This window comes from Seriola aureovittata, chromosome 16 (genome assembly GCF_021018895.1).
Source record: "Seriola aureovittata isolate HTS-2021-v1 ecotype China chromosome 16, ASM2101889v1, whole genome shotgun sequence".
Lineage (NCBI taxonomy): Eukaryota > Metazoa > Chordata > Actinopteri > Carangiformes > Carangidae > Seriola > Seriola aureovittata.
In genome coordinates, this window is record NC_079379.1 from 16637043 (window position 1) to 16655132 (window position 18090).

General features: G+C 39.3%; 1 protein-coding gene across 5 annotated transcripts in view; it reads left to right on the top strand.

Moving 5' to 3' along the window:
• vps50 (VPS50 EARP/GARPII complex subunit) overlaps positions 1 to 17731 on the top strand; it is a 94616-nt gene extending 76885 nt beyond the window's left edge. For 4 of the 5 annotated variants that reach the window (XM_056399134.1, XM_056399136.1, XM_056399135.1 and 1 more), the window contains 6 exons: positions 4957 to 5105; positions 8257 to 8353; positions 8930 to 9088; positions 11884 to 12005; positions 15745 to 15934; positions 16034 to 17731. In XM_056399134.1, coding sequence (XP_056255109.1) covers positions 4957 to 5105; positions 8257 to 8353; positions 8930 to 9088; positions 11884 to 12005; positions 15745 to 15934; positions 16034 to 16153 — 837 coding nt within the window. In that variant the 3' untranslated portion in view covers positions 16154 to 17731. Of the gene's footprint in view, positions 1 to 4956; positions 5106 to 8256; positions 8354 to 8929; positions 9089 to 11883; positions 12006 to 15744; positions 15944 to 16033 lie in introns of those variants that run through there. The other variant, XM_056399138.1, reaches the window with a different exon arrangement.
• Positions 17732 to 18090: the final 359 nt, after the last annotated feature.

Below are 18090 nucleotides of genomic sequence, written 5' to 3' on the forward strand. Positions count from 1 at the left end.
TTGTAGAACTGTTTTATCATGCTTGGATGCACATGATGTATTTTCTCTCAGAGGAAATAATTCACATGCTTGTCATAATAAACTCAGTGCAGCACCTCGCAACCACTAAAACCGGATTCGTGTTAATTTTGCATTTGTCAGAACATTTGATTTCTTTTCCTCTAGTTTTCCTTTTTCTCTTCATTGAGAAGAGGAAACTATTCACCATTAATTAACTCTGTGAGGGATTTAATAACGCATGGTAATGTGACCTGACATCTTCAAATGTTTTGTTTGTTTGACCAAAACTCTAAAACCCCAAAATACTCAGTTTACTTGGGTAAGAAATTAAATTAAATTTTAATTTTTTAGCGTCAATATTTTTGTCGAATTAGATTTTATGTGGTTTATACGTTTTTTCACTACTACACAGTATATATACTATAGCCACTGAAAATCACCCATGACCAATAATTATCAGTCAGTATTGTCTACATAAATAATCCATTATGGAAAAGCAATTTTACTATTTATCTCAGCGGGACAGCAAAGAAAGTGCTGCTCGCAACTCCTCCTAAATATCTTCAGCAGCTGCAAGATGTAAATCAAATGAAGTATGACCTCTTCCCTATAAGTCACGCTATATGGAAAAGTCTGCTTCATCCCCCACTTTTCAGCCTCTTGTATGACATTGAAAAATCTGTCTCTGATGCTGAATTTGTCCAGTATGGCATTCTTTTGCAGGCACTTGGCAACGCAGCCGACACATGGACTTACTTTACTTTCATCTCGCCTCAGTCATTTGTCATTTTGATGGAGTGTCATCATAAAAGTGAAATCATAATTGTTTTTGCAGTCATATTTTTGAGGACATTAGATAACGAACAATTTGCATTACAACTGATTACGCTTGATCTCTAATGATGACTGAAGAGGTGATATCTTTATATGAAAAGCTGATTTCAGAAGCTTGAATTATAAAGTTACATTTTTACCTGTTTTTGTGATAAATTTGCAGATTTTAGCAGCTGCATTTTGTTGCATGTATGTGACCATACGTTACTGTGCTTGAGCCATAATTGCCACAAGAAGAAAATCAAGCAAAGAAGTTGAATCTCTAATTTGTAGTTAATTTATGGGAAGAAATACATTTTCTAATCTCAGCCTCCTTTACATTTATTTGCAGATTAAAACAGGCTGAAGCATTTAAATAATATCTGAGTATTTGTATCCATTATATTAAAATGCCAGACATCTTTCTAAGTGTGAGACATGATTTGCATGTTTACCCCCAAAAATCATTTCAATATTCAAGACCACCAAAGGGTATCAACAGTGGGAAATTATGTTAATGCTATTCCATGAAATCATGTTTGCCATTTTATTGTAATGAAGCATCTAATAAACTAATGAACATGAAGATGGCACTCAGGGCTGACGCAGTATCACTCGCATGACACTCAAAACAGGCGAAGAGGTAAAACTGTTGAGGTTGCTTCAAGCTGCCTAAGCTTGCAACATGTCTAAAAACGCCTTCGCATTCATTTTCTCACTTGAGAATTGGAAACGTAGGAACATAACATCCTGAATGTCCCCTTTTTTTTTTTTTTTACCTAGGTTTTCAGTGTAGCACTTGATTTCACCTGAAGAATCCTGCAGAGTTACATGCAGTTAAAAAAGAAGTGCAACTTTTCTCCCGACAGTCTTTCAGAAGCCCTCTTTTTCTCCTATCTGCATAAAGTGTTTATGCTGCAGGGGCACAGTCAATGAAAGGTTAAGCCTCCTGTGCAGTGGGTAAAAATAGACCAAACCAGACTTTACTGTGATGTCAAAGTAATGCGACTGAAGCCGAATTGATTTGATTCATTCAGAGGACAACCACCACGGTGACTTTTGTAAATGCAGCCCAATGATAAAAGTTAGTATAATGCAGCAGAATATCTGTAACATCAGACAAAGAAGAGGTTGAAGAGAAAAATGCAAATGAGTGCTCAGCAGCAGTGGTGCCCAAAGAGGAAGGGACATCTCGGGTGAGGAAATATGTTTTCATAAAATGTATCTCTCGTCCCCACAGTTGTTTTTTACCTCAATAACTTGTGTTCAAAATTCAGCACATTCAACGTGACCTTATCCACAGAAACACATACATACATCAATACTCTTCATGTGCAGGTGCATTTAGCAGCTGGCTTACAAATGAAAATCTTCTGGATACACTTTTTGTAACCTCTGTGAGCACAGTGTTCCCAGCAGGAGATCTAGAAACCAGTCAAATACATTGCTGAATTCAGAATGTTATGAGTCATTTTGCCGCTTAGAAAGATGAGTTATGGCTCCACTCTTCTATTACTTTTAGTTTTTTTTTTATGTTTTTTTAGCAAACAATTTTTTTTACAACTGCTTAAAAGAAGAAATGATCTGCCATTGTTAACATTGTATTGTGCACGTTTGTGTGCAAGCCTCTGATGCTCTGGCGTGTCATCCATACAAATGGCCATCAGCCGCAGTTTTTTTATCATGTTTCAAATCTTAAATCATTTGTCGCCGTTAGAAATGGGTACTAATGGCCTCTCTGGATTAACTCCATCACAACTGCACATTTGTCATGTTTATGTGCTGCGTTTGAAATGTTGAGGTCTGTCCCTACTTTAGTGGCTTCAGCCCTTCAAAGTGAAAAGGACTTTGTTATCAAATAAGGTTAAAACTAACATGAGGTTTACCAGAAGAAAAATGTTGTGAAATCCAGGAAATAATAAATTTACCTCTAATCTTTTTATCTCATCTGAGTCTTTTTCTTTTCTTTTCAGAACAAAAACACATTTTTCCAGCGTGCAACTGGTTTATTTGTAACATAAGAATCTTAATAATAAACTTAACGGTTTCAAGCTTTGGGATGTTGTTGCCATATCAGTGAGAGAGAGACAGAGAGAGAGAGAGAGAGAGCGAGGTTTTGCCTGAGTGTGCCACAAACACATTTACGACTACAGTCTGATGCATACTTAAAAACATGAGCCGCACATGTAAATCCTAAAAAGCTTCAAATTAAGTGCAGTGCAGCTCTGTGATTAAAATAATAAGCTGATAAAAAAATACAGTGTATCTGGAATGTCGAGCCATGGTTGCTCTCCCTTTGCCCTGACTTCAGAAGAACTACACTTTCAGCTGGTTCAGCTGTTTACAAGCCAAGGTGTGGGCGCTTTGGTGGGGACGAGAGGTTCTGCTGCGAACGCTCTGCAGCCTCTTGCCAAAGGAGAGAAAGTCTGCAGTGCACAAAATGTGCAAATCATATTTTAACATTTCTAATCAGACGTTAAACGTAGTTAAAAATGTAAGAAGTATCGTTAACACTAATGAAGTGTTATGAGTAACTTATTCAATGATATGTTGTTATTTAAAACTCATAATGTTAAATTTTACCGTGCTGAGGAGTGTATCATTCCATTTAATATCTCATTTTATTCATGTGTCTGACTTTTAAATAGTAACAGTGTTTATACTTGCAGAGAGTTGCTCTTGGGAGAGATGTATTGCGCCATCCATAGGGAAGCCATTAGATTTTCTCCACTGTAAAACTATTATAATTCAAGCGTTAATCTTCTGAATGTGATAGAATTTCATTTCAGACTGATAATGGTTTCTGCAACACTGAGGGTTTGATTGAATGCAGAGGGATAAGTTAGAGGTTCTAGAAAGGTTGCAGAGCAGGAGACAGTATTATCGTTCTAGCAGGTCTCTACCATAAATTGTGTGAGGAGTTGCATACTGTGCATTTTTGTACACTTGGCTGTTAATATATCTTATTTTAGTGAATAGATGGCTGCTGGAGGAATTTAAGATGTCGTTTTCTTAAAACACATCACTGCCTGTTTTAAAACAGTGTTTCATCTTCTTAATACAAATGAACTCTCTTTCTGGTTTTGTGAGATGATAAACTTGTAACATGCGGGCTTGTTATCGCACAAGCTTTTTTTGATGTTTTATGGATTCTTAGCGTCAGATTTTTTTGGATTAATGAGAGGTGATGTGGACATATATTTAAAATACTTCCTTATTCTGAAACACTGTAGTTTGTTTCTGCTTTGGCTGCTTGGTGCAGGAATAAAAATCTGTCCACTGGTGGTCTGGAATAATGGTGCTCATACACAGTATTAGACCCGGATTGCACAGGAGTGGGGTATGTAAGTGGATGATATGGTACAGCATTAATAGCTCCCATTCGTTCATTACCTGTGTGATTGCTATTGATTGCCAGAGGCTGCTTCAGGGGGCGTTGCAGCTGCAGAGTGCAAAGCTCCACATGCCAGCGTGATACATCATGCCATCCAAAACATGCTTTATAGAAAACACTATGATCTGGCCGGCTGTGTGGGATCCCGGCGGCTTTATATGCAGATACAGATTATTGTGATTGATGGGAAGGATTTGGGTTGAAACCTTTCTTTTTCTCTTTCAATTGTTTTTCAAATGAAGGGATAAAAGGTTCGCTGGATAGAGAGGTGTAGTGGAATATATCAGAGGGAAGATAAATGCTGGCAGTTGAGGAGTGTTTGGTCAGCAGAATTTTTAAGTGTGTGTGTGCTTTGGATGTGACTGAGTTCCACAAGGCTGATTGAATTTCAGATTATGCTTACCTATCGGCATACATCTACATTTTGTCTTCATTTCACAAGTGAGAGGTTTGTTTTCTCAAGTTAACTGTGAAAGAAACGGTGCTCTTGCAGAGCAGCAGAGCACCACGGTTAACACTCATAGTTTTAAAATAATTCAAATTATTCCTCACTATTTTATCCAATGTGACCTCTGCCGACTGATCAATGCACATCTCAGTTGCACTTAATAATGATAGTAGTAACTAGACTTGCAAGCAGGTATAACAGCATCCAAGCGCCTGACAAAATCTGCACCTCTTTTACAGAAAAGGAAGATATACCGTATAAGTACATTTATGACTTTCCCGTCCACCCGTGTGTTCTCCAGGAGGCTGTAGGGGAGAATGCAGGAGTCCACGGCCCCGGAGAAGACAGGAAGGAGAAGGTGCCCAGCCCCCATCTCAGTCAACTGGTGGTCCTCACTAACAGCGCGAGTCTTTATGGGCTGGCTCAGAGGGTGGTGGCTACGGAGTCTCTGTAAGTAATCTCTACATAACACTGCAGTAAAACCACAAACTGTTACTTTTGTGAACATTATGTGAATATGAGTCATGCAATAATTTAAGCAATGATAAAGTTAGCATTTTAATTACACTTGAGGACAACACAAGGCAGCACTGGTCTTTACTCCCCCCAGTGTGAAGGAAAAGATTCTGTGCTTGTTTTATGTCGTGGCTTGTGTGTCCGGCCAGTCTGATGTAAATTCAGCAAAGCTTTTTCTCTGATTAGATTAAAGAGGCTGGTTCTCGCTCACTGCCTCACCTCTAGGTGCTGATAATTTCATCAGACAATATTACACAGGCTGGCCATCAAAGATCTGCACTAACTGCAGCGTGTGTTCGTGTGTGACGTCGATTTACATCATGAAAGCTTGTTAAATAGAAAAGAAAAAAGGATTGTTGAAATAGAAGGAGAGGCGGAGAAACTTTCTTTACCCTTAAACAATTCCTAGCTTTGTCCTTTTAATTTAGTATTTGTGTTTAACTCTCACAATCACTCTCACTGATTCATGTTCTCCCCCTCTGCCTCCCACTCTGTTTTGGTTCTGTAGTCATTCTCCTTTCTCTCCTTCATTGTCTGCTACATCCACATACTGCACAAAAGCAGCCTCACACATAATTAGGTCAAACTATCATCAATGCTGACAAAACTCTTGGATCCTGAGAGGCCTGTAGTGTACAACAGCATTATAATGAAAGTCTGTAAACCAGGGGCCCAGACGACGACGCTGCAGAAATGCTGAACAGGCTTCCACTCTGTCATAAAAAGTTTTTCACGTATCTGAGGCAGGCAGCAGGCTCAGAAGAATAATGAAAGTAAAAGAGCTGAAGTGCAGAGGTGAAGATATTTCTTGGGTAAAGTTAGAAACGAAAAAATCTTTTTTTTTTTTTTGCATGAGAATTTCCTTTCTGTCAGAGAAAGTATCATTACAAAAGGCAGATAACTTTAGTGTGAGAACGTTTGACATCTTCAGCAGGTGCTATTTAAACACCATCTTGAAAGAAAAGAAAAGAGCTCCTCACTGTTGTGTCCGAACCAATGAAGCGTCAGGGAGCCCTGAGCAAAAATCAAAGATAAGAGCTCAGCAGCCTTCTCGCTGTTGTTTGCCCTTCTAGCTGTTGTTCAGGTGTCGTATTTATACAAGCGTGATCAGATAAGTGTGAACTGCAGGGAGTGCTTTTTCTCTCCACACTGCACCACGTCGCCGAGGTAAACACAAGCTGTTCCAGCTAACCTTAATGTGATTTTCTCTGCTCCATGAAAAGAACAACTGCGCACTGGGCTCATTTATGGGTCGCTGGCTGTGTTTAATGTACTGCTTTCGGATTTAGTGTTAACCAGACAGCACATTAATATTAATTCTTGCTTTTAATATAAAGATTTCTGTTGGGGTTCCTAGTGTTCACTGCTGTGCAGCATCCTTACAGATGCAACATCATGGTAACCAAACTGAAATATCTAAATTACTGGCTAAATCAGCCATGCCGTGATTAATTTGGAATTTACATACACCAAACCTAAGGCTCAGGATTCTGTATTTGCCAGTCTGAAAAGTGAAAAAACACTCACTTAGTTTTTAAGTTCTCATGCATCTAAAATGTGTTATTTTCTGTTGCGGGAAAACAGTGATCAGAATTATTTAGAGGAGTTTTCTTGCCATGAGAACGGCTAAGAAAATGTTTCCAGTCATAGAAAGTGAAAAGAGAAATGTGGAGAAAATAAGCAGCTGATCATGCACCAAATTATCTCAAGTAAATGAGTTAACTACAACTACTAGTCATATTTTTAAAATCTTCCCACATTTTAATATACAAAATACAAATACATTTTCTAGACTGAAATAAATTTGGATATTTGGAGCTAGCTCAAAGCCTAATGTTATCTGTGTATATGTCTGTCAATAAGTTGCAGCAGAAATGTAAAACATATGTTTGTAGTAAGAAGAAAGAGTGTCATCATTACATTTGTCCAGCAGAGAGAACCTGCCTTCAGTGTAATGTTTGTTATTGTTATGTGTAAAAACACTCAAGTATAGATATTGGTATTAGCATCAAAAGTGTTGTTTTTCATCAGCAGATAAGTGTTGTTGCCTTGTTGAGTTGTCTTCCTCTCTTAAAGTGCACTATCCAGTCGGCCACGCTGGATGTTGTTGACTGGGGACTGTAAGGAAATGGCTGATGTGAGCCGTGCTATACAGCAGCAGTCATGCTCAATCATGAACTTCAGCCCACTCAGACCTGCTCCCTCCGTTTTTTTTTTATTTTGTGCACAGTAACACTTCAGAGCCATCGATCAGCCCGAGTCAGAAGGTTCTCATTTAGTCAGCTGGATTCACAGAGGAACGGGGTTACTGTGTCTGTCCATATTGATTTTTTTTTTGTCCTGTATTTTTTTCTTGGTCTCAGTATTGTTCAAGGATAATTGAAAACCATTCATTGTAAAAACTGCAGCCTGATTTGTTGGACATAAATGATATTTTGCTTTGTGACGTGAGATGTGAGGATTCTGAATAAAAGTGAGCGCAGATCCACGGGATGTGTGACAACTCTGGAGTCTGTTCATCTTAATCATTTATTACATTAAACTGTAATGATCACAGGGGAGAAATTAGATTGCTGCAACTACAGAGAATGATGTAGCGGATTAAAACGGACAAGTAATTATGTTAAAAGAAAATTTTTATGAAAAGCACAACATTTGTAATTCACAGAAAAAACTCTTGGTGCAAGTGAGCATCAGTAAAAGTGACTTTGCCTTGTGTTTTCTTAACTTGTATCTGCCAAATCTAGTACTGTGGTGACAGACAAGATAGGCTGAGCTTTAATATTAGAAGCTTCATGGGTTGAGGATTTAGTTTGCTTGTGCTGTTCTCTGATAATGATGAACATTTAAAATTATTATTATAATTATTAATTTTGTGAAGAAGCCCAACTGAAATCTCTAATCGTCAATTGCTCCGATTCAGATCAAAATCAAAAGCAGCATCAGGTTTTGGAAATAGATGTGTCGCTCTTGAGAGACATGAATGAGACATAGTAGTTGTCTTTTGTTAAGTTATGTACATTTTTCAGACCTTATTATGCCACCACTGTGAATTAAATGGCTGTTGTTTTTTTTTTTTTCAAAGTGTGTTTCTGGCTGAGCAGTTTGAGTCGCTCCAGTCGCACCTGGACACAATGATGCCTGCAGCCAAGAAGCCTTTCCTGCAACAGTTTTATTCCCAGGTATTGTAGACTTAATACATATTACACATTATCTCCAAAGTCATGTGTGTGAGTAATTACAGGAACTGTTGATCACTGTCAGCTATAGTTTGGATTCTACAGTCATTCTGCAGTAATTAATACATAATGTACTATGTGTTTCACTTGATGTGCTCCCTACAACAACATTCCAGATGTATTCAATCTTTGATTTGTAACGATCATTCAGCATTTTAGTTTTCTTTGGGAGCATATTTCTCCTCAGGGATATATGACTATGTAACTGCAATCCAGCTCTCAGTCCTGTTCTCCATCAATGGAGGAGAAAATTGTCGGTTACTCGTAACCACACATGCAGCTCTATTGAAAGCTTCAGGTGTACAGACAGGTCCTGCTTTCCCCAAACATCAAATGAGTGTCATGTTCTATAATTTCACTCTTGGAAATGTTATTGCAGTTTTATATTGTGCAGTCGATGACGTCATGTTACATGCGCAACATTTTCATCTCAGGAGAGACCTTGAGTTCACGTCTGCCTCTATAACACACATTTAATAGAACACACACATACATGTATTCTGCCTCTCTTGCTCTCAGACGGTGTCTACAGCCAGTGAACTGCGGAAACCAATATATTGGATTGTGGCAGCCAAGGCCATCGACTACGAACAAATGCTACTCTTGATGGCTGGAGTTAAATGGGACATTAGAGAGATAATGTCACAGCACAATGTGTACGTGGACGTCCTGTTAAAGGTAAAGTTTCATAAGAAATACGTAGGTGACTGTTGATGTAACGTGTGATGTCATGTACTGCAGGTTAGTGGTTGATGAATAGGCACAAAAGCAGTGGATGGATACAAGATTTTGGGATCTTAAATGAATCAAATGGAATTAAATTAAGTGATTTTTAACTGACATTCATCCAATGAGGTGGTGAGAGTAAAAACAAGTTGCAGGCCAGTTTACCAAAACAATGAGCTGAAAGGCGCTAAAACACTCTTTAACAACATCTTTCATATTACATGTCGTGATTTGATCCTTTGTTAATGTAAAAATATTGATGAGTGCAGCTTCAAAGAGTCAAAACTTGCATGTGATTAAGTTTTCAAAGCCAGTGTTAATTAGTCACAGTGCTGCATTTTTAAAACTTATTTGTGCTGCATTAAGCATCAGTTCAAAGACATCGATGAAAACATCATTGCAACAGCTTTCTCTCGTGATTCGTGGAGATGATATGCAAACATCTCCCTATTAAGATTGTTGCATCATTTATGCCACTAAGACTCTTTGTCAGTTGAATATAAATGAAAATACTGAGACGACTGGTATCCTTAATAAAATCCCTTTTTTCCTCCTCTAGTGTATTTTACATTTAGGAAGAGTTCATTCAGCCAAACAATTACTAACTGTCCACTTCATTCTTTCACTGTCAACAACAGCCACACTACCCCAAAACACACAAAAAGCAGCTGCAATAGATTTGCTTTAACCTTTGAGGGATTTTCCTCACAAATTGTTTTTCATGTCCTTGTGAAATATAATCTTGGTTAATATCTGGGTCATTTACATAAAGTATTAGTCTTCATTTCACTTCAAGTCATGAACTCTTTAGTTCCTTGTTGTTCCTCATGAGCTTAAATTCATTCAAGGACCTTTACCATCAATTATTTGGTCAGGTTGAATAATTTAGTGGACGGGTGAGCTGCTGAGAGTTGAATGCATATCTCCCGTGAAGTTTCAGCGTCGTTAAAGATATTTGAGCTCACCGGTCCCTTAAGTATTTTTGGAATTGGGAGTTTTCCTCTAAATGTGTGTCTTTATGCATGCTGGCTTCTTATCCCATTATAAATTTTGCATGGGGTGGAAGGACACACAGCCTTAGTTTTCTCACCTCTGCCATTCAGAGGCGGAAAAGTCTGAAGGGCTCGCTGTGGTGTGAAATCCTGAACAGACTGGCACCAAACCAAGACAAATCCCTATATATGCATCAGCATGTCTCAGAAATCTGTTGATTAAATCACGCGTTAAAGCGCAGATGTTGTTGAAATCCCTGCAAAAATAAATTCATAAGCATAAACATAAATAAATATTCAGGCATGAGTTCACAGTTAACGTTATCTGCTTATAATAAGAGAAGTCAAACTCACCTTTTGAATTCCTGAATGGCTCTTAGATACTCGTCTGGCTCCAGCAGCTCTGCAACTGAGCCTAACTAATTTAGCTTATGAGCTAAATTGCCTGAGGGGGGAATTTCTGACTCACTGGCCTGGTTTAAACGCTGTACCGTGTCAAAACGGCTGATGGACTGACATGGAGCATATAACAGAGAGCATGTACTTTTCCCCATCAAGTGCTAATAGCCTCCTCTGCCAACTTGTCAGATGCTTATAATACATATGGATTGTGCTACGTGCACTGATTGAGGAGTGTACTACATTTTGTTGTACTGCACACTGGAGAATATTTTATTCATGAATTTAGGTTGATCACTTGAATTCAACAATGGCATTGATTTGCATATAAAGTGGCAAGGAAATGCAGCAACCTCAGAATGACTTCAGTGATAAAATGCTCAAACTATTGTGAGACTGTGAATAAATAACATTTCAGTCTTGGGTGTAAAATTAATGGGAATGTATGCCCTAAAATTCCAGTTCATTTTCATCAAATATGATGCAGTTTGAATTAAAGTCATCAGGCATTTATGTACCGGAAAATCACGAGCTTCACTTGGGACGTATCCATCACATTTCTAAATAGTCCTTATGTGCTGCAATTTATTCCTGTCATACAGCAACATATCATACTTGTATGATTTCATCCATAATTAAACATTTCAGAGAGAGCAGTGAGTTAAAGGTTGCCACTAATAAAGTACGTATGTGTTACATGTGCCCAAAGTCTGAATGTGAACATACAGGTTGGACACACGTCAAAAACTTAACAAATGAGTCGAGTTGGGATGTTTCCCAAACCAGAGTACAGTATCCATCAGCGCACAAATGTTTTGTTTTAACGCCTGATTTGTGGCTTGGTGGATTCGTACTGTATTTCTTTTAAGTATTTATAAAAAGAGATTGATACAAAACCCTAATGCAGTTTATTCTTCACAGACTGTAAGTAATTGGATTGTGCAATTCACAGCATGAGGTGGTTTTATAACACTGCTCGCTTCTACAAAGTAAGACTGGAGGAGCTGGTGTTGGGCTTCATCCAAGAACACAGAGTAGCTCAGAGCGAATCAGAGGAAAAGTGCTGTTGTTCATGAAGATTTTTATTTTGTTTATTTCTTCCAGTTGGGAACCAAAGATGTGTGGGTCCTATTCTGGCCTCCTTCTTGTTTAGTTTCGTTTGTGGCTGTAGTTGTGTAGGGCTGTGTACATAAATACCATAAATATGGCTGTGTCTTTATTATACAAGTTTCATATATTTGTATCTTAATTTCAGCAGCTGATCTGATTGTATTCTCCTACTTTTTCTAATGGTCAAGTTAACTCTTCAATGTGTTCAACGTTGTTCACCTGTGCTTTCTCCTCCAACTTTTTCAGGAGTTTGAGCAGTTTAACAAGCGGCTGGGTGACGTTTCCAGACATGTGCGCATCCCACTGCCTGTGTCCAACGTCCTGTGGGAGCACTGCATCCGTCTGGCCAACAGGACTCTTGTTGAGGGGTAAGAAAGTCATAAAACACCTCCTCGACGTCAGGGGGATGTGTGAGACCTGGTGTCATTCAGGTGAAGTTGTGGCCTCTTGTTATTGTTAAACCTTTTTTTTTGTGCATAATATTTTCTATATCAAACAGTGACTCAAATAATATATGTGACACAGATCTAGAGTTGCAAAACTTACAAAGTTGCCCAATTAGATAAAAATTGGAAATTGAAGTTAGCTTCAGTTAGGTTTTGCAATTCAATGCTTGACTACACGGAAAAGGCAATTCTCCGTATACACTGACTTTTCACACGGTTATGAGCAGCTTGTTAGCAGAAGTCACATGGACTCACAAGCAGCACGAGTCTTATTGCAGGTCCTGTAACTTTGTACACTTTTATACGTTCTGAGTAAGAGCACTGCTGCTGTTTGCCGTTTGTTGATTCTGTCACGCTAAGCTTTCCCACACAAGTACCATCCATCTATTTATATCTATAAAAACATGTGCATAACGTAGGTTGACTCTGGCTGTTGTCATCTACCAGAAGAAAGGCTCAGAAGGTCAAATGTACTGTAAACACCCTTTCTATGAAGGCATTTATGGTGTGTTTCTGCCACATAACTGTGGTATTATAAGGACACTATGTCTGTTGAGTAGCTGTTCCCACCTGATCAAATGCATTCACTCATAAATATACTTTTTAAAAATAGTCTGAATCTTTTAAAGCAATGAATACAACGATTTTTGATAATTTGTCAATAAAATAAAATCCTTAGTCAGCTGTAAGGTTTTGTGTATTAAACATTAATTTAGGATATCTCTGCAGCTGTTCAAGTTGATACTGAATTATACTGCACTGAAAGGAGGAAAGACATGGCAACCATTTTATGAATTACTCTAAACAGTAATGTAAGTGAGCTAAATGCGCTTGCAGACCTGTAGAGTGGTGGTTTTCTTTGTTAAAACCACGGGGACTGTGAAAATTTAAGCCTCTTGTCTTGTTACGAAAGGTTTCTTCACTTTCTGGGCACAGTCATAAACAGTGTCCCTAAGCTTGTGTCATGTACAGATACCAAACAACACATGTGAGTTATTACATCCTGGTTTTTTGAGGCCCCCGACACTATTGCATCTTTACGGGGAAGCCCATAGAGGTAGTGACCCAGGAGAAAAGTAAAAAAAAAAAAAAAAAAAAAAAAATTCTTCTCTTTACATCTTTGTTCAGTTTTTCTGTGTTTATCCCACAGTCTGAACATCTGCACATCATAAATTAAAAAAAAAAAGAAAAATTCTTTCCAAAGCATGTCGTCAAGCACTGTGAAGAACAGGGGAAATTACCTACAATACGTAAGAAACCTGGAGACTCAGCTGCCAGGTTCCTTTGGAGTTATCGCTCAAGAAAACCACAATAAATTCCTGCTCTCCTCCTCATGCTGGCAACCCTCTGTGCCAGCCTCGACACATCCCTCATAATGCATTTCACTGCTTTCTCCCTTGTAAGCGAGAGATATGAGTTGTAATAGGTGACAGAACGCCAGAGTCTGTGTGTGTGTGTGTGTGTGTGTGTGTGTGTGTGCGCGCGCGCGCGCGCGCGCGCGTGCGTGCGTGCGTGAGTGAGTGTGTGTTTGCACACGCGCACACACCCCCATTGTCTCTTTACTCAGAATCTGTGTGTTGAGTGTATGTGTGAAGTAGGTTTTTAGATTGAAGGTGTGACAAACTGAGCAGCACTGAGTCAAATTGTGTGGATGGTGACGAAGCGAGAAGCTGACAGTTATCATGAGGTTACGCACATTTTATTGTTGGGAACAAGTAATTGGTTGATACTGACGCCAGAGTCATCACCAGGTTGCAGTGAAAGTGTCGGAAGGGTTGTAATGGCAGGCACAGAAAATGGTTTCGGATGAAAACAAATCCTCATTAAATGGTTTAGTACTTGCCAAGTGTTTTAAGAAGAGGAAAGAAAGTTGGACATTAAGCATAGGTGGACAGCCTGGCCTCACCCCCTGGGAGAGGGGGACATGTTTACCTCCCTACACATTCGCTGAGTACTTTTCTTCACATTGCGCAAGAGAACTTTTGAACTCTTTCCAGTAAACAAATGGCTCATTATGACTCCGATGCTCTGCAAAGTTAAGCTACAGCTGCAGAGTTCTGCCGTCTGCCTGATTCTCTCAGTGCACTCCCTCCACACACACACACACACACACACACATTGTCCACCCCTCTGGCACACCATAGCGGAGTGGTCACATTTGTTTGTTTGTGCTCCGCCTCGCTCAGTCTGTTATTCATTTTCTCTGTCCAGCGCTCATCTCCCCTTAGAGACTCACCAAAATGGCTCTGTTAGCATTCTGAGCTGACGCTCAAGCACTCAGCACCAAACTCTGGCAGTCCTGACAAGCAAAAGAGAAAGAGAGAGCGAGGATGACAGGGAGAGGTGATGAAAAAGAGAGAGAGAGAGAGAGAGGGTGAGGCACAAAATGGAAAGAGAAGAGAGAAAAGCTGAAGTGTGAGACAGAGAGAGTTTACAGAGAGCAGACCTGTCTGTGTGGTGTGTTAATGTACTGGAGATGTCACAGACACTGACCTCCCAGTGGCAACTGTCCCCGCTGCCAGACACATTAAACACACACACACACACACACACACACACACACACACACACACTGGAATGCATGTGTACTCTGGCCCACACACACGTTTGACTGACAACGCAGACAGCTGTGTGGAACAACATGACATAATGTTGAACAACATTAACATTTACATACACACACAAAGAATCCTGTATATCCTTACATTACAGATACTCTGCAGTTACATGTCTTTTCTGATGCTTTCTACACCTTTCATTTTAATTACATATTACTGTGTTATAATCATCACATACAGGACAAGCTTGTCCAAATATTCACAAAACAAAAATAAAATAAAACTGGAGACCATTTTGCGATGGGATCACGGCAGTCGTCAAACCATGAAGTACTCAGTAGTTATTACTACATCAATGCATGAGTGCTCAGCTCCGATCATCTTCTAGTAACTACACATTTTTCTACAGTTTACTTTGCTGCCTGGGTTTTCACAGAGTTTTGGTATCTTCCCATTTATACACTATTTAGACTAAAACCTTAATAAATATTGACTTGTGACAAGTTCCAACACGTCATGCAGACAGTTTTGGATGCATAAAAAGAACCACAGTGGAGGGGGAGGGATCATGAAGACAAGAATTTTAACCACTTCAACGTTCTCCTTCATATGCAGGATAATTAGGATATTTAGGATAATTTCTGGGAGTAATTCCTGTAATTAATTTGACATCACATTATTAAACTGAAGATCATTCTTCAATTAAATTAAACTGAATAAAATTAGTCTTGCGAGCTAAATGATAAATGTGTGTTGGACATTTTCACACTGCACTCAGAATAGGCAGGCAATGAGGTAATGAACTACATCCAAAACCAATCCAAGTTTGGAGACAGATCAGCTCTGTAGAGATATGTGATGCAGAGCGGCGGTGGAGAATGGTGAGGTCTGCCTGACGAGCTTAAGGCTTAAGTCAGAGCATTTGAGGGTGGAGAACGTACAGTGTGAAAAATTCCCCCGAGGCCACACAAAATATGACACCTGTGACAACTGTGATGAATCAAAATGAAAAATTCCACAGAACAGACTTGCTTTGCAGTCATTGCCTAAACCTCTATACCTGAATACTTTGGGCAATGCTCTTTTTCCGCTTTCTTCTGTAGCTACGCTAACGTGAAGAAATGTAGCAATGAGGGCCGGGCCCTGATGCAGCTGGACTTCCAGCAGTTCCTCATGAAGCTGGAGAAGCTGACCGACCTGCGACCCATCCCCGATAAAGAGTTTGTCGAGACCTACATCAAGGCTTATTACCTGACGGAGAACGATATGGAGCAGTTTATCAAGAATCACAGGGTAAGATGAGGAAACCGGTTGGTGGAGGGAGGACTGAAGCTTTCATGCTGAGAGGCTGTATCTGCTTTTTCTCACTGACCTTCTGTGTTTTTTATACAGGAGTACTCCATGAAGCAGCTAGCCAACCTGGTGAACGTTTGCCTGGGCTCACATATAAACAAGAAGGCTCGTCAGAAACTTCTGGCAGCCATCGATGACATTGACAGACCCAAGAGATAGACTGATGCACGGACCAGACCCCTAAACGTATCAACCGACCCCCAGTGATTGACACTCCAATAGAGGAAGTCCCACCGTGGAGCTCAGTGTCGAATGTCTTCATTTTTTTGTCTAGAACAATGTTGAGGTGTGTTCAACGAGCTGTACAGTCCATACGACAGTGGAGCTACTGTAAACAGCAATTTGAAGCTCAAATGTTAGCCAGATGCTAAGTACATGTTAATCTGCAGTCATTATACGGTTAAAAACACAAACTGCCTCTTGTTGAATGCACCTCATGACACAATGGTGGACATAAATATTAAAACTCAGTGTCACACTCGAGCATGCTGCAGTTACTCTGTGCATAGAGCTACCATAACACATGCTATCACCCACTTCATTTAACAAACATGCTGCTTCTGAAGTTTTTCTGCAGATTGTCTGCAACCGTAGATCACTTCAGTGTGACCATGACGAGCAGATCTTGCGTTTGTTTTCCAGATAAACTTCTACAAATACGGAGTCTACTAATTGTATAAATGTGGCGTGACCGTGCGGCTGTTCATAGACTTCCATATGTTTTCACCAAAATGTGCTCAAGCTCTGACACAACTCCTACCTTGAGATTAAAGAAAACAACAAGTGGATATTTATGAGTTGCTAAATTTGACAGTCGCATAATGTCGTGAAGCTTTGTGGTAAATATGCCCATGAGAACATTTGAATGGTTATACCCCTCTGCTGTCTGAATGTGTTTCCTGATGGAGAAGCAACACAGTAAATCTGGCTTATTGGTCACTTTAATCTTTCACTATGAAATATTCCAGCTCATGCTTTTGCTGTATATTAGTTCACTTCAGGGTGTTTGTTGTGCCTGACTGAACGCTCCTTTTCTTTGCTTTGTTTGTTTTGTCCATGAATTACATAAATCTAATATAATGATGATTCTGAAAATAATATAAATTGCTGTAGTTAGCGTTAACATTGTTAGATTATATCCGCACCAGCTGCATTTGTTTGTTTGCCATCTGTCAAATCTGAGGAGGAATGATTTTATTGTCGTGAGGTGAGTTTTTGAAAGTCTTTGGACTTCAGTCTCTGGTCTCTTGCTGTTCAGTGAAATGTTGTTATATTTGATCCATTTTGTTGCTTTGCGCATTCAGGCACTGATAATGTAATTTCTCATGACCACCCAAGTTTTCCTCCCTCATATATTAGTTAAACCTGACCACACCTGCTGGGGGGGGGGGGGGGGGTTAAAAAAAATGAAGTAACAGTTTTTGGTACAGCTTCATATACATTTTGTGTGCAACTATTCCAAGAAAAAATACTGTAAATGTGAATGTTTTGAACAATGTCTGTATTTATTTCTTGCTTTGTGTCTTGTTTGGGTTTTTATATGATAACTGCTGCAAGCGTGCTGTCATTTATCACCTCTCAGTATCTTATAACTTATCAACTGAAGCAAATACAAAATATTTAAACATTGTCAAAATTACATTAAGGGTCAAGTGCACTATAGTGGAAATCAGTAATCAGTGTTAGAATTGTAGGTTGAACCAAGTTGATTCTAACATAATAAACACACTAACAATGCGCTTGTGTTGTTTGTTATTTTCACACACTTTATCCTTGTGGTGTCATGACTAAACTGCGTGATCCGTAAATTCTATCACACCTTTAAAAGCCCTGTGCTGCTGCAGGATTAGCAGAGTCTGTCATTTGCCGTTCACCAGAATATATGAGTGTTACCTTTCAGCAGCGCCACGATCCATCCTAATGATGCTTTCCTCAGCCAGGAGCAGGACGCTGTCAGACTAATTAATGTGGCTTCCTGTGTGGTTACAAGCCCTCAGCCTTCCTGTTTAGGAAGAGCCCACTGATCAGGTTCAACAGACACAAATGTGAAGGATTGATTATAACTTTGATGACTCACTGTTTTTATTAAAAAATTA